The 17535-nt window shown below is 42.8% G+C and overlaps 1 protein-coding gene across 1 annotated transcript in view; it reads left to right on the plus strand.

Moving 5' to 3' along the window:
- TTN (titin) overlaps nt 1–17535 on the plus strand; it is a 276330-nt gene that overhangs the window by 225165 nt on the left and 33630 nt on the right. The window contains exon 282 of the mRNA XM_045575224.1: nt 74–17179. Within this exon, the coding sequence (XP_045431180.1) occupies nt 74–17179 (17106 nt within the window). The remainder of the gene's footprint in view (nt 1–73; nt 17180–17535) is intronic.

Below are 17535 nucleotides of genomic sequence, written 5' to 3' on the forward strand. Positions count from 1 at the left end.
GGTGCAAATATTTTATATAATTTAGCTAAGTCAAACTCTTAATATATATTTTTGTGTCTTGGTTTCCTTTCAGATCCTCCAGGACCACCTACAAATGCACATGTCACAGATACTACGAAGAAATCTGCTTCTTTAGCATGGGGCAAGCCTCATTATGATGGTGGACTTGAAATCACTGGCTATATTGTAGAGCATCAAAAAGTAGGAGAGGACGCCTGGATAAAAGATACCACAGGAACTGCCCTCAGAATCACTCAGTTTGTTGTCCCTGATCTTCAGACTAAAGAAAAATATAATTTTAGAATCAGTGCCATCAATGATGCAGGTGTTGGGGAGCCAGCACTGGTTCCAGATGTAGAAATTGTGGACAGGGAAATGGCTCCTGATTTCGAACTAGATGCTGAGCTTCGAAGAACCCTTGTTGTTAGAGCAGGACTCAGTATTAGAATATTTGTGCCAATCAAAGGCCGCCCTGCTCCTGAAGTGACATGGACCAAAGATGATATCAACCTTAACACCCGAGCAAACATTGAAAACACAGAATCATTCACGCTTCTGATTATCCCAGAATGTAACAGATATGACACTGGTAAATTTGTGATGACCATCGAAAATCCTGCTGGGAAGAAAAGTGGCTTTGTGAACGTCAGAGTCTTGGATACACCAGGACCCGTCCTTAACCTTAGGCCTACTGACATCACAAAGGACAGTGTCACCCTGCACTGGGACCTCCCTCTGGTAGATGGGGGCTCCCGTATAACAAACTATATTGTGGAGAAGCGAGAAGCAACACGAAAATCTTACACCACAGTCTCCACTAAGTGCCATAAGTGCACATATAAAGTCACCGGCTTGACCGAAGGATGTGAATACTTCTTCAGAGTGATGGCAGAGAATGAATACGGAATTGGTGTCCCAACAGAAACAACAGAACCTGTGAAAGCCTCCGAAGCACCTCTACCTCCAGAAAGTCTGAACATCATGGACATAACCAAGAGCACGGTCAGCCTGGCATGGCCCAAACCAAAACATGATGGTGGCAGTAAGATCACTGGCTATGTGATTGAAGCCCAAAGAAAAGGCTCTGATCAGTGGACCCACATTACAACCGTGAAAGGGTTAGAGTGCGTGGTAAGGAATCTCACGGAGGGGGAAGAGTATACCTTCCAAGTGATGGCAGTGAACAGTGCAGGGCGAAGTGCCCCTAGAGAAAGCAGACCTGTCATTGTCAAGGAGCAGACGATGCTCCCAGAATTGGATCTCCGTGGCATTTATCAGAAATTAGTCATTGCCAGAGCTGGTGACAACATCAAAGTAGAAATCCCAGTGCTTGGTCGACCAAAGCCCACAGTGACATGGAAAAAGGGAGACCAGATTCTTAAACAGACACAGAGAGTTAATGTTGAAAATACAGCAACGTCAACCATCTTAAATATCAGTGAGTGTGTAAGAAGTGATAGTGGGCCCTATCCATTAACTGCAAGGAACATTGTAGGAGAGGTTGGTGATGTCATCACCATTCAAGTCCATGATATTCCAGGACCACCTACTGGACCAATCAAATTCGATGAAGTCTCATCTGATTTTGTAACCTTCTCTTGGGACCCACCTGAGAACGATGGAGGTGTACCAATAAGCAACTATGTAATAGAAGTACGACAGACTGACAGTACCACATGGACTGAATTAGCCAGCACTGTTATACGCACTACCTATAAAGCCACCCGCCTTACTACCGGAGTGGAATATCAATTCCGGGTAAAAGCTCAAAACAGATATGGAGTTGGACCAGGCATCACATCCGCGTCAGTAGTTGCCAATTATCCATTCAAGGTTCCTGGGCCTCCTGGCACCCCTCAGGTAACTGCAGTTACCAAGGACTCAATGACAATTAGCTGGCATGAGCCTCTCTCTGATGGTGGAAGCCCCATTTTAGGATACCACATTGAAAGAAAAGAACGAAATGGTATACTCTGGCAGACTGTGAGCAAAGCATTAGTACCAGGCAACATTTTCAAATCAACTGGACTTACAGACGGTATTGCTTATGAGTTCCGAGTGATTGCAGAAAACATGGCAGGCAAAAGCAAACCCAGCAAGCCATCTGAACCCATGCTTGCTTTGGATCCCATCGACCCACCTGGGAAACCAGTTCCTCTTAATATTACTAGACACACCGTGACACTTAAGTGGGCTAAGCCTGAATATACTGGAGGCTTTAAAATTACTAGTTATATAGTTGAAAAGAGAGACCTTCCTAATGGACGGTGGCTGAAGGCCAACTTCAGCAACATTTTGGAGAATGAATTTACAGTCAGTGGCCTAACAGAAGATGCTGCATATGAATTCCGCGTGATTGCCAAAAATGCTGCTGGTGCTATTAGTCCACCATCTGAGCCATCAGATGCTATCACATGCAGGGATGACATTGAAGCACCAAGGATCATGGTGGATATTAGATTTAAGGAAACAATTATACTGAAAGCAGGTGAAGCATTCAAGCTGGAAGCTGATGTTTCGGGTCGCCCTCCTCCAACAATGGAATGGACCAAAGATGGAAAGGAGCTGGAAGGCACAGGGAAATTAGAAATAAAAATTGCAGATTTCTCTACTATTCTGGTAAACAAGGACTCATCAAGAAGAGATGGTGGTGCCTATATCCTCACAGCAACTAATCCTGGGGGTTTTGCCAAACATATTTTCAATGTCAAAGTTCTTGATAGACCAGGCCCACCGGAAGGACCATTAGTTGTATCCGATGTGACATCAGAAAAATGTGTATTGTCCTGGTTGCCTCCACTGGATGATGGAGGTGCCAAAATTGATCATTATGTCGTTCAGAAACGTGAAACCAGCAGACTGGCATGGACAAATGTAGCCGCAGAAGTCCAAGTAACAAAACTAAAGGTTACTAAACTTTTGAAAGGCAATGAATACATCTTCCGCGTTATGGCAGTAAATAAATATGGAGTCGGAGAGCCACTGGAATCAGAACCTGTGCTTGCAGTGGATCCTTATGGACCCCCTGACCCACCCAAAAACCCTGAAGTGACAACTATCACTAAAGATTCAATGGTTGTCTGCTGGGGACATCCTGATTCTGATGGTGGAAGTGAAATCATAAACTATATTGTGGAACGGCGTGATAAAGCTGGGCAACGCTGGGTGAAATGCAACAAAAAAACTGTTACTGATTTAAGATTTAAAGTGTCTGGACTGACTGAAGGGCATGAATATGAGTTCAGGATTATGGCTGAGAATGCTGCTGGAATTAGTGCACCAAGCTCTACCAGTCCATATTATAAGGCTTGTGACGCTGTGTTTAAACCTGGCCCACCAGGTAACCCACGTGTTCTAGATTCAAGCAGGTCATCCATTTCAATTGCTTGGAATAAACCCATCTATGATGGTGGCTCAGAAATCACTGGGTATATGGTGGAGATTGCCCTTCCGGAGGAAGATGAATGGCAGATTGTCACTCCACCAGCTGGACTCAAGGCAACTTCTTACACCATCACCAATCTCGTAGAGAATCAGGAGTATAAAATCCGAATCTATGCCATGAACTCTGAAGGGATTGGAGAACCTGCACTTGTTCCTGGAACTCCAAAGGCTGAAGACAGGTTGCTGCCTCCAGAGATTGAACTGGATGCTGAGCTGCGCAAAGTTGTTACCATAAGAGCTTGTTGTACCCTGAGACTTTTTGTTCCAATCAAAGGCAGGCCCGCGCCTGAGGTGAAGTGGAGCCGGGAACATGGAGAATCTCTGGATAAAGCTAGCATTGATTCCACAAGCTCTTACACCCTGCTTGTTGTTGGAAACGTAAACAGATTCGACAGTGGCAAATACATACTCACCTTGGAAAACAGCTCAGGCAGCAAATCTGCATTTGTCAATGTTAGAGTACTGGATACACCAGGCCCTCCACAGGATCTTAAGGTAAAGGAGGTCACTAAGACATCTGTCACGTTGACATGGGAGCCTCCTCTCCTTGATGGGGGTTCGAAAATAAAGAACTACATTGTTGAAAAGCGGGAATCAACAAGAAAAGCATATTCAACTGTTGCAATAAATTGCCACAAGACTTCCTGGAAGGTAGACCAGCTTCAAGAAGGTTGTAGTTACTATTTCAGGGTTCTTGCTGAAAATGAATATGGCATCGGGCTGCCTGCTGAAACTGCAGAATCTGTGAAAGCATCAGAAAGACCTCTTCCTCCAGGAAAAATAACTCTGGTGGATGTCACAAGAAACAGCGTGTCGCTTTCTTGGGAGAAACCAGAGCATGATGGAGGCAGCCGAATTCTAGGCTATATTGTAGAGATGCAGAGCAAAGGCAGTGACAAATGGGTCACGTGTGCCACAGTCAAAGTCACTGAAGCCACTATAACTGGATTAATTCAGGGTGAAGAATACTCTTTCCGTGTTTCAGCTCAGAATGAAAAGGGCATCAGTGATCCTAGACAACTGAGTGTGCCAGTAATTGCCAAAGATCTTGTCATTCCACCAGCCTTCAAACTCCTCTTCAATACTTTTTCAGTACTGGCAGGTGAAGACCTAAAAGTTGATGTTCCATTCATTGGACGTCCTCCACCGGCTGTAACCTGGCTTAAAGATGAGGTGCCACTGAAGCAGACAACTAGAGTAAATGCAGAGAGCACAGAAAATAATTCATTATTGACAATAAAGGAAGCCTGCCGAGAAGATGTTGGACATTACACAGTTAAACTGACGAACTCAGCTGGTGAAGCCACTGAAATTCTTAATATTGTTGTTCTTGACAAACCAGGGCCTCCAACAGGACCAGTTAAAATAGATGAAGTGACGGCTGATAGTATTACTCTTTCCTGGGGCCCACCTAAATATGATGGTGGAAGTTCTATCAATAATTATATCGTAGAAAAACGGGACACTTCCACAACCACCTGGCAAATTGTGTCAGCTACTGTTGCAAGGACAACAATAAAAGCTTGCAGATTAAAGACTGGATGTGAATATCAGTTTAGGATTGCTGCTGAAAACAGATATGGAAAGAGCACCTACCTCAATTCAGAGCCTATTGTAGCCCAGTATCCATTCAAAGTTCCTGGTCCTCCTGGCACACCATTTGTAACGCTCTCCTCCAAGGACAGCATGGAAGTTCGATGGAATGAGCCAGTCAATGATGGAGGTAGCAAAGTCATTGGCTATCATCTAGAACGCAAGGAAAGAAATAGCATCCTCTGGGTTAAGTTGAATAAAACGCCTATTCCTCAAACCAAGTTTAAAACAACTGGCCTTGAGGAAGGCATTGAATATGAATTTAGAGTCTCTGCAGAGAACATTGTGGGCATTGGCAAGCCAAGCAAAGTGTCAGAATGCTACGTAGCTCGTGACCCATGTGATCCACCAGGGCGGCCAGAGGCAATAATTGTCACACGGAATTCTGTGACTCTTCAGTGGAAAAAACCCACCTATGATGGCGGAAGCAAGATCACTGGTTATATTGTTGAGAAGAAAGAACTACCAGAAGGCCGTTGGATGAAAGCTAGTTTTACAAATGTCATTGACACTCAATTTGAAGTAACTGGCCTAGTTGAAGATCATAGATATGAGTTCCGGGTTATAGCTCGAAATGCTGCAGGTGTGTTGAGTGAGCCATCAGAAAGCACAGGAGCAATAACAGCAAGAGATGAGGTAGATCCACCACGAATAAGTATGGATCCCAAATTCAAAGAAACAATTGTGGTCCATGCTGGTGAATTCTTCAAGATTGATGCAGATGTTCGTGGCAAACCAATACCAACTATTCAATGGATAAAAGGTGATCAGGAGCTATCAAATACAAACCGATTAGAAATAAAGAGCACTGACTTTGCCACCAGTCTCAGTGTAAAGGATGCAGTACGTGTTGACAGTGGAAATTACATACTGACGGCCAAAAATGTTGCAGGCGAGAGATCAGTTACTGTAAATGTCAAAGTTCTTGATAAACCAGGGCCACCTGAAGGACCTGTTGTTATAACAGGAGTTACAGCAGAAAAATGCACATTGGCTTGGAAACCCCCACTACAGGATGGTGGAAGTGATATCATCAATTATATTGTGGAAAGGAGAGAAACCAGCCGCTTAGTTTGGACTGTGGTTGATGCCAACGTGCAAACTCTCAGCTGCAAGGTGACTAAGCTTCTTGAAGGCAATGAATATATGTTTCGTATAATGGCTGTGAACAAATATGGTGTTGGCGAACCTCTTGAATCTGAGCCAGTAATTGCCAAGAATCCATTTGTAGTACCAGATGCACCAAAGGCTCCAGAAATCACGGCAGTGACCAAGGACTCTATGATTGTTGTATGGGAAAGGCCAGCTTCTGATGGTGGCAGTGAAATTCTTGGATATGTTCTTGAAAAGCGAGATAAAGAGGGCATTCGATGGACAAGATGCCACAAACGTTTGATTGGGGAATTGCGCTTGAGGGTAACTGGACTCATAGAAAATCATAGTTATGAATTCAGAGTGTCAGCTGAGAATGCTGCTGGACTTAGTGAACCAAGCCCACCTTCCGCTTACCAGAAGGCATGTGATCCCATTTACAAACCGGGACCCCCAAACAATCCAAAAGTCACAGATATTACCAGGTCTTCTGTCTTCCTTTCTTGGAGCAAACCCATATATGATGGTGGCTGTGAAATTCAAGGATACATCGTTGAACAATGTGATGTGAGTGTTGGTGAATGGACAATGTGCACTCCCCCAACTGGAATCAATAGAACAAACTTAGAAGTTGAGAAGCTGTTGGAAAAGCATGAGTACAACTTCCGCATCTGTGCTGTTAATAAAGCTGGTGTTGGAGAACACGCTGATGTCCCTGGACCTGTTCTAGTGGAAGAAAAATTGGAAGCACCAGACATTGATCTTGACCTAGAACTAAGGAAAATTATAAATATAAGGGCAGGTGGCTCCTTAAGGCTATTTGTTCCTATTAAAGGTCGTCCTACACCGGAAGTGAAATGGGGGAAAATGGACGGTGAAATCCGAGATGCAGCTATAATTGATGTCACTAGCAGTTTCACCTCCCTGGTTCTTGACAATGTCAACCGATATGATAGTGGGAAATATACACTCACCTTAGAAAACAGCAGTGGAACAAAGTCTGCCTTTGTTACTGTGAGAGTCCTAGACACACCAAGTCCACCTGTTAACCTAAAAGTCACAGAAATCACAAAAGACTCAGTATCAATTACATGGGAGCCTCCTTTGCTGGATGGTGGCTCCAAAATAAAAAATTACATTGTTGAGAAACGCGAAGCCACGAGGAAATCGTATGCTGCAGTTGTAACAAATTGCCATAAGAATTCTTGGAAAATCGATCAGCTCCAAGAAGGTTGCAGTTATTACTTTAGAGTCACAGCTGAGAATGAGTATGGTATTGGCCTTCCTGCCCGCACTGCTGATCCAATTAAGGTTGCAGAAGTCCCACAACCTCCAGGAAAAATAACTGTGGATGATGTCACCAGAAACAGTGTCTCCTTGAGTTGGACAAAGCCTGAACATGATGGTGGCAGTAAAATAATTCAGTATATTGTGGAAATGCAAGCGAAACACAGTGAGAAATGGTCAGAGTGTGCACGAGTCAAGTCCCTTGAAGCAGTAATTACCAACCTAACTCAGGGAGAAGAATATCTTTTTAGAGTTGTTGCTGTAAATGAAAAGGGGAGAAGTGATCCTAGGTCCCTTGCAGTTCCAATAGTTGCCAAAGATCTGGTCATTGAGCCAGATGTAAGACCTGCATTCAATAATTATAGTGTACAGGTTGGACACGATTTGAAAATAGAAGTGCCAATTTCTGGGCGTCCTAAGCCAACCATTTCATGGACTAAAGACGGTGCTCCACTGAAGCAGACTACAAGAATCAATGTTACAGATTCACTTGACCTCACTGTAATCAGTATTAAAGAAGCTCATAAGGATGATGGTGGACAGTATGGAATCACAGTTGCTAATATTGTTGGTCAGAAAACAGCATCCATTGAAATTATAACTCTAGATAAACCTGATCCTCCAAAGGGACCTGTTAAATTTGATGACGTCAGTGCTGAAAGTATTACATTATCTTGGGAGCCTCCATTATATACCGGGGGTTGCCAAATAACCAACTACATCGTTCAGAAAAGAGATACAACCACCACAGTATGGGAAGTTGTTTCTGCTACTGTTGCCAGAACCACACTCAAAGTAACCAAACTGAAAACCGGTACGGAATACCAATTCAGAATATTTGCTGAGAACAGATATGGACAAAGCTTTGCTTTGGACTCTAGTCCAATTGTAGCTCAATATCCCTACAAAGAACCTGGCCCTCCAGGCACACCATTTGTCACAGCCATTTCCAAAGATTCCATGGTTGTACAGTGGCATGAACCAATCAATAATGGCGGAAGCCCAGTTATAGGTTACCACCTTGAAAGAAAGGAAAGAAATAGTATTTTGTGGACAAAAGTCAACAAAACTATTATTCATGACACCCAGTTTAAAGCAGTCAATCTTGAAGAAGGCATTGAATATGAATTCAGAGTTTATGCTGAAAATATTGTTGGTGTAGGCAAAGCAAGCAAGAATTCTGAATGCTACATAGCCAGAGATCCCTGTGACCCACCAGGAACCCCGGAAGCAATCATTGTTAAAAGAAATGAGATCACTTTACAATGGACCAAACCCGTATATGATGGTGGAAGTATGATTACAGGTTACATTGTAGAAAAACGTGATTTGCCCGAGGGTCGTTGGATGAAAGCTAGTTTCACAAATGTCATTGAAACTCAATTTACCGTGTCAGGTCTTACTGAAGATCAAAGATATGAGTTCAGAGTCATTGCAAAGAATGCAGCTGGTACAGTAAGTAAACCTTCTGACAGTACCGGACCGATAACTGCCAAGGATGAGGTTGAACTCCCACGAATTTCAATGGACCCGAAATTCAGAGACACAATTGTGGTGAATGCTGGAGAAACATTCAGACTTGAGGCTGATGTCCATGGAAAGCCACTGCCTACCATTGAGTGGTTAAGGGGAGATAAAGAAGTTGAAGAATCTGCTAGATGTGAAATAAAAAACACAGATTTCAAGGCTTTACTTATTATAAAGGATGCCATTAGAATTGATGGTGGACAGTATATTTTAAGAGCCTCTAATGTTGCAGGTTCTAAGTCATTCCCGGTAAACGTGAAAGTGTTAGATAGACCGGGACCTCCAGAAGGACCAGTTCAGGTTACTGGAGTCACTGCTGAAAAATGCACTTTAACATGGTCTCCACCACTGCAAGATGGTGGCAGTGACATTTCTCACTATGTTGTTGAAAAGAGAGAAACCAGTCGGCTTGCCTGGACTGTGGTTGGTTCCCAAGTTGTGACCAACTCTTTGAAAGTAACCAAACTCTTAGAAGGAAATGAATATATTTTCCGTATAATGGCTGTCAACAAATATGGTGTTGGAGAGCCTTTGGAATCTGCACCAGTACTAATGAAAAATCCATTTGTGCTCCCTGGACCACCAAAAAGCCTGGAAGTCACGAACATTGCCAAGGACTCCATGACTGTCTGTTGGAACCGTCCAGATAGTGATGGTGGAAGTGAGATTATAGGTTACATTGTAGAGAAAAGAGACAGAAGTGGCATCAGGTGGATAAAATGTAATAAACGCCGCATTACAGATTTGCGTCTAAGAGTGACAGGATTAACAGAAGATCATGAGTATGAATTCCGAGTCTCTGCAGAAAATGCTGCTGGAGTTGGAGAACCAAGTCCAGCGACAGTTTATTATAAGGCTTGTGATCCTGTGTTTAAACCTGGCCCACCCACCAATGTACACGCTGTAGACACCACTAAAAATTCAATTACAGTTGCCTGGGGTAAACCCATCTATGACGGTGGCAGTGAGATCCTGGGATATGTGGTGGAAATCTGTAAAGCAGACGAAGAGGAATGGCAAATAGTTACTCCACCAACTGGCCTGAAAGCCACTCGATTTGAAATTTCAAAACTCATTGAACACCAAGAGTATAAAATACGAGTCTGTGCCCTCAATAAAATTGGCTTAGGTGAGGCTACATCAGTTCCTGGTACTGTGAAACCAGAAGATAAACTTGAAGCACCTGAACTTGACCTTGATTCTGAATTAAGGAAAGGGATTGTTGTGAGAGCTGGTGGATCTGCCAGAATTCACATCCCATTCAAAGGTCGTCCAACACCTGAGATCACTTGGTCTCGAGAGGAAGGTGAATTCACAGATAGGGTTCAAATTGAAAAGGGAGAAAACTATACCCATCTATCAATAGATAACTGTGATAGAAATGATGCTGGGAAATATATTCTCAAGCTGGAAAACAGCAGTGGATCTAAATCTGCTTTTGTGACTGTGAAAGTTCTGGATACCCCAGGACCACCACAGAATTTGACAGTCAAAGAAGTGAAAAAAGACTCTGTCATCCTGGTGTGGGAACCACCCATCATTGATGGAGGTTCAAAGATCAAGAACTATGTTATTGACAAACGTGAGTCAACCAGAAAAGCTTATGCTAATGTGAGCAATAAATGCAACAAAACAAACTTTAAAGTTGAGAACCTTACAGAAGGATCCATTTATTACTTTAGAGTTATGGCTGAAAATGAATTTGGAGTTGGTGTTCCAGTAGAAACTGTTGATGCTGTGAAAGCTGCTGAACCTCCTTCCCCACCAGGAAAGGTTACACTCACTGATGTGTCTCAAACCAGTGCATCACTTATGTGGGAGAAACCTGAACATGATGGTGGTAGCAGAATCCTGGGGTATGTTGTTGAAATGCAGCCCAAGGGAACTGAAAAATGGAGTGTTGTGGCTGAATCCAAAGTCTGTAATGCAGTTGTTACTGGTTTGAGTTCTGGACAAGAGTATCAGTTCCGTGTCAAGGCTTACAATGAGAAGGGAAAAAGTGATCCAAGAGTGCTTGGTGTTCCAGTCATAGCCAAGGACTTAACTATACAACCTAGTCTTAAGTTGCCATTTAACACATATACTGTCCAAGCTGGAGAAGATCTTAAAATCGAAATTCCAGTTATTGGCCGACCAAAACCTAAAATTTCTTGGATCAAAGATGGTGACACTCTTAAACAGACAACAAGAGTAAATATTGAGGAAACAGCTACTTCCACTATTTTGCACATTAAAGAAAGTAACAAAGATGACTTTGGAAAATACACCATAACAGCAACAAATAGTGCAGGTGAGGCAACAGAAAATCTCAGCGTTATTGTTTTGGAAAAGCCTGGACCTCCAGTTGGACCAGTTCGGTTTGATGAAGTTAGTGCAGATTTTGTGGTCATCTCTTGGGAACCTCCAGCCTATACTGGTGGCTGCCAAATAAGCAACTACATTGTAGAAAAGCGTGATACAACCACTACCACTTGGCAGATGGTATCAGCAACAGTTGCAAGAACAACAATTAAAGTAAGCAAACTGAAAACAGGCTCGGAATACCAGTTTAGAATTTTTGCTGAAAACAGGTATGGAAAAAGTACCTCTCTGGATTCTAAACCAGTTGTTGTACAATATCCATTTAAAGTTCCTGGACCACCTGGAACTCCTTTTGTGACATCAATCTCAAAAGATCAAATGGTTGTTCAGTGGCATGAGCCAGTTAACGATGGAGGTAGCAAAGTTATTGGCTATCATCTTGAACAGAAAGAAAAGAACAGCATTTTATGGATCAAATTAAATAAGAGTCCCATTCAAGATACCAAATTCAAAACAACGGGGCTTGATGAAGGCCTTGAGTATGAGTTCAGAGTTTCTGCTGAAAATATTGTTGGCATCGGTAAGCCTAGCAAAGTGTCCGAATGTTTTGTTGCTCGTGATCCATGTGACCCACCTGGTCGCCCAGAAGCCATTGTTATCACAAGAAACAGTGTCACACTAACATGGAAGAAACCTGCCTATGATGGTGGTAGCAAAATAACAGGTTACGTTGTGGAAAAGAAAGACCTACCTGATGGCCGTTGGATGAAAGCCAGCTTTACCAACGTATTAGAAACTGAATTTACAGTGAGTGGACTTGTAGAAGACCAAAGATATGAATTTAGAGTAATTGCAAGAAATGCAGCTGGTAACTTCAGTGAGCCATCTGAAAGCACGGGTGCCATTACTGCAAGAGATGAAATTGATGCACCAAACGCCTCACTGGATCCAAAATATAGAGATGTCATCATTGTTCACGCAGGAGAGACCTTTGTCCTTGAAGCTGATATCCGCGGCAAACCTATACCTGATGTTGTTTGGTTAAAAGATGGAAAAGAGATTGAAGAAACAGCTGCGAGGATGGAAATCAAATCTACTATTCAGAGAACAACTCTCGTTGTCAAAGACTGTATCCGTACTGATGGAGGACAATACATTCTGAAACTGAGCAATGTAGGCGGTACAAAGTCTATACCAATCACTGTAAAGGTACTGGACAGGCCAGGGCCTCCCGAAGGGCCTCTCAAAGTTTCTGGGGTTACTGCTGAAAAATGTTACCTGGCATGGAATCCACCTTTACAAGATGGTGGTGCTAATATTTCACATTACATCATTGAAAAGAGAGAGACAAGCAGGCTTTCCTGGACCCAGGTTTCAACTGAGGTACAGGCGCTTAACTACAAAGTCACTAAACTTCTTCCCGGTAATGAGTATATTTTCCGTGTCATGGCTGTTAATAAGTATGGCGTTGGCGAGCCCTTGGAATCTGAGCCTGTCATAGCCTGCAATCCTTATAAACCACCTGGTCCTCCTTCACCACCTGAAGTCTCAGCAATCACCAAAGATTCTATGGTGGTAACATGGACCCGCCCAGTGGATGACGGAGGTGCTGAAATTGAGGGTTATATTCTTGAAAAACGAGATAAGGAAGGCATCCGATGGATCAAGTGTAACAAGAAAACACTGACAGACCTCCGAATGAGGGTAACTGGCCTCACCGAAGGTCATTCCTATGAATTCAGAGTTGCAGCTGAAAACGCAGCTGGTGTGGGCGAACCTAGTGAGCCATCTGTTTTCTACCGTGCATGTGATGCTTTGTACCCACCCGGTCCACCAAGTAACCCAAAAGTGACAGACACTTCCAGGTCCTCTGTCTCCCTGGCATGGAATAAGCCAATTTACGATGGTGGTGCACCTGTCAAGGGCTATGTTATTGAAGTCAAAGAAGCCACTGCTGATGAATGGACAACTTGCACTCCACCAACAGGATTACAAGGAAGGCAGTTCACAGTGACTGAGCTTAAAGAAAACACTGAATATAATTTCCGTATTTGTGCCATCAATTCTGAAGGTGTAGGTGAACCAGCAACTATCCCTGGTTCGGTCGCTGCTAAAGATCGGCTAGAGCCACCAGAAATAGAACTTGATGCTGACCTCAGAAAGGTGGTCATTCTCCGCGCAAGTACTACTTTACGCTTATTTGTTACTATCAAAGGTCGACCGGAACCTGAAGTTAAATGGGAAAAGGCTGATGCCATTCTCACTGAGAGGGCCCAGATTGAGGTGACCAGCTCATACACAATGTTGGTCATTGATAATGTTACCAGATTTGACAGTGGCCGGTATAATCTGACACTGGAAAATAACAGTGGCTCCAAAACAGCTTTTGTTAATGTCAGAGTTCTTGACTCGCCAAGTGCCCCGGAGAATTTGACTGTAAGAGAAGTGAAGAAAGACTCGGTGACATTGTCTTGGGAACCACCACTTATTGATGGAGGAGCTAAGATTACAAACTACATCGTTGAAAAACGAGAAGCTACAAGGAAAGCCTATGCCACCGTGACAAACAATTGCACTAAGAACACTTTTAAAATTGAAAATCTACAAGAAGGATGTTCTTACTACTTCCGAGTCTTGGCGTCCAATGAATATGGGATTGGTTTGCCAGCTGAAACAACTGAGCCCATCAAAGCTTCTGAACCACCCCTCCCACCTGGAAGAGTAACTCTTGTTGATGTGACTCGTAACACAGCTACAATTAAGTGGGAAAAACCAGAAAGTGATGGTGGCAGCAAAATTACTGGTTATGTAGTTGAAATGCAGACTAAAGGGAGTGAGAAATGGAGCACTTGCACACAAGTTAAGACTCTAGAAGCAACTGTATCTGGCCTAACTACAGGAGAAGAGTATGTCTTCAGGGTAGCTGCAGTTAATGAAAAAGGAAGAAGTGATCCAAGACAACTCGGAGTGCCAGTAATTGCAAGGGATATTGAAATAGAGCCTTCAGTTGACCTTCCTTTCAATACTTTCCATGTAAAGGCTAGAGACCAGCTTAAGATTGATATTCCATTCAAAGGAAGACCTCAAGCTACAATAAGCTGGAAAAAAGATGGCCAGATTCTTAAGGAGACAACCAGAGTCAACGTCACTTCTTCAAAGACTGTAACATCACTGTCTATTAAGGAAGCTTCAAGGGAAGATGTTGGAACTTATGAATTATGTGTCTCAAACAGTGCTGGCTCCATAACAGTTCCTATTACAGTAATTGTCCTTGACAAACCAGGACCTCCAGGACCTATACAGATTGATGAGGTTAGCTGTGACAATATAACTATTTCTTGGAATCCTCCAGAGTATGATGGTGGCTGCCAAATTAGCAATTATATTGTTGAAAAGAGAGAAACTACTTCCACAACATGGCAAGTAGTTTCACAAGCAGTTGCAAGAACATCCATTAAAATAGTGCGTCTGACTACAGGGAGTGAGTATCAGTTCCGTGTCTGTGCAGAAAACCGCTATGGAAAGAGTTCCTACAGTGAATCTCCAGCTGTTGTTGCAGAGTATCCATTCAGTCCCCCAGGGCCTCCTGGTACACCTAAAGTTGTGCATGCCACAAAATCTACCATGTTGGTCAGCTGGCAAGTACCAGTTAATGATGGAGGAAGTCAAGTAATTGGATATCACCTTGAATATAAAGAAAGAAGCAGCATTCTTTGGTCAAAAGCAAATAAAATTCTCATCCCCAACACTCAAATGAAAGTCTCCGGCCTTGATGAAGGACTGATGTATGAGTACCGTGTATATGCTGTAAATATTGCTGGAATTGGCAAATGCAGTAAAGCTTGTGAACCAGTCCCTGCACGAGATCCCTGCGACCCTCCTGGACAACCTGAAGTCACAAATATCACAAGAAAATCAGTGTCACTTAAATGGTCTAAACCACGTTACGATGGTGGAGCTAAGATCACAGGATACATTATTGAACGTAGAGAACTCCCAGATGGCCGGTGGCTGAAGTGCAATTTTACTAACGTACAAGAGACATACTTTGAAGTGACTGAACTTACTGAAGATCAGCGTTATGAATTCCGGGTTTTTGCAAGGAATGCTGCTGACTCAGTTAGTGAACCCTCTGAATCCACTGGACCTATTACAGTTAAAGACGATGTTGAGGCTCCAAGAATTATGATGGATGTCAAGTTCCGAGATGTTATTGTCGTCAAAGCTGGAGAAGTCCTTAAGATAAATGCTGACATTGCAGGGCGACCTCTGCCAGTAGTTTCCTGGACCAAGGATGGTGTAGAAATTGAAGAAAGGGCAAGAACAGAGATTGTCTCAACGGACTTTCATACTGCATTAACAGTGAAAGACTGTGTCAGACGAGACACTGGGCAGTATGTACTAACACTGAAGAATGTTGCAGGAACTCGGTCTATGGCAGTTAATTGCAAGGTCCTTGATAAGCCTGGCCCACCAGCAGGACCGATTGAGATAAATGGCCTCACCTCTGAGAAATGCTCTCTTTCCTGGGGACCGCCCCAAGAAGATGGCGGTGCAAGTATCGACCATTACATTGTTGAAAAACGTGAAACAAGCCGCCTTGCATGGACAATATGTGAAGGAGAGTTAAAGACAACATCCTGTAAAATCACCAAATTACTCAAAGGCAATGAATACATCTTTAGAGTAACAGGTGTTAATAAATATGGTGTTGGTGAGCCCCTGGAGAGTGTGGCTGTAAAGGCACTAGACCCATTTACAGTTCCAAGTCCTCCCACATCTTTGGAAATTACCTCTGTGACCAAAGAGTTCATGACACTTTGCTGGTCGAGACCTGAGAGTGATGGAGGGAGTGAGATCTCTGGATATATCATTGAAAGGCGAGAGAAAAATGGTCTACGATGGGTGCGTGTAAACAAAAAACCAGTTTATGATTTGAGAGTGAAATCCACAGGACTCCGGGAAGGATGTGAATATGAGTATAGGGTTTTTGCAGAAAACGCTGCTGGCCTAAGCCTTCCAAGTGAACCCTCTCCCTTAATTCGGGCAGAAGATCCAGTGTTCTTACCATCTCCTCCATCCAAACCGAAAGTTGTAGACTTTGGCAAGACAAATATAACTATTAGCTGGGTTAAGCCTTTATTTGATGGTGGGTCCCCAATAACTGGATACACTGTAGAATACAAAACATCCGATGAAACTGACTGGACAGTTGCCATTCAGAGCTTAAGAGGCACAGAATATACAATAAATGGACTAACAACCGGAGCTGAATATATTTTCAGAGTAAGATCTGTCAATAAGATGGGTGCTAGTGATCCCAGTGATAGTTCTGATCCCCAGATAGCAAAAGAAAGAGAAGAAGAACCTGTATTTGATCTTGACAGTGAAATGAAGAAGACCTTGATTGTCAAGGCTGGTTCCTCATTCACCATGACTGTGCCTTTCCGAGGAAGACCAATACCCAATGTCTCATGGAGTAAACCAGATACTGACCTCCGCCTTCGAGCTTATATTGATTCCACAGACTCTCGTACCTCACTTACTATTGAAAATGCTAATCGAAATGATTCTGGAAAATACACATTAACAATTCAGAATCATTTGAATGCTGCTTCACTGACCTTAGTTGTCAGAGTTTTAGATTCTCCTGGTCCTCCAGCCAATATTTCTGTACATGATGTCACCAAAGAGTCTGCTGTGGTATCCTGGGATGTGCCTGAAAATGATGGTGGAGCACCAGTGAAGAATTACCACATAGAAAAACGTGAGGCCAGTAAGAAAGCGTGGGTCTCTGTAACCAACAATTGTAACCGCCTCTCCTACAAAGTTACCAACCTACAAGAAGGGGCGATCTACTACTTCAGAGTCTTTGGAGAAAATGAGTTTGGCATTGGTGCACCAGCTGAAACACAGGAAGGAGTAAAAATAACAGGTATGTTTTAAGAACAAAGAAAACCTGTAAATTCATATTAATTTTCCTGGAATAGTGTGAATCATTCTAATTACTGTTTAATCTTAAATGCATTTGGTTCACACCTCAAACAATTCATACAAAATGGAATCTCTAATAGAGAAAATTTTTGATAAAAATATAAGTAGAAAGTAATATAGCTAGAACTGAATAATGTATGTTAAATTTAAGTACAATTGAATTGGACTAGGTATATTAGCATAGGTGTGCAAGAATTACATGATGAAGTTTCTTACAAGATTGATCATCATATTTTTTCAATGTTATACCCATGATAAACCTATGATAGATTTTAGCTTTAATCTGGTCACTTGACA

Source organism: Pipistrellus kuhlii, unplaced genomic scaffold (assembly GCF_014108245.1).
Source record: "Pipistrellus kuhlii isolate mPipKuh1 unplaced genomic scaffold, mPipKuh1.p scaffold_m20_p_7, whole genome shotgun sequence".
Lineage (NCBI taxonomy): Eukaryota > Metazoa > Chordata > Mammalia > Chiroptera > Vespertilionidae > Pipistrellus > Pipistrellus kuhlii.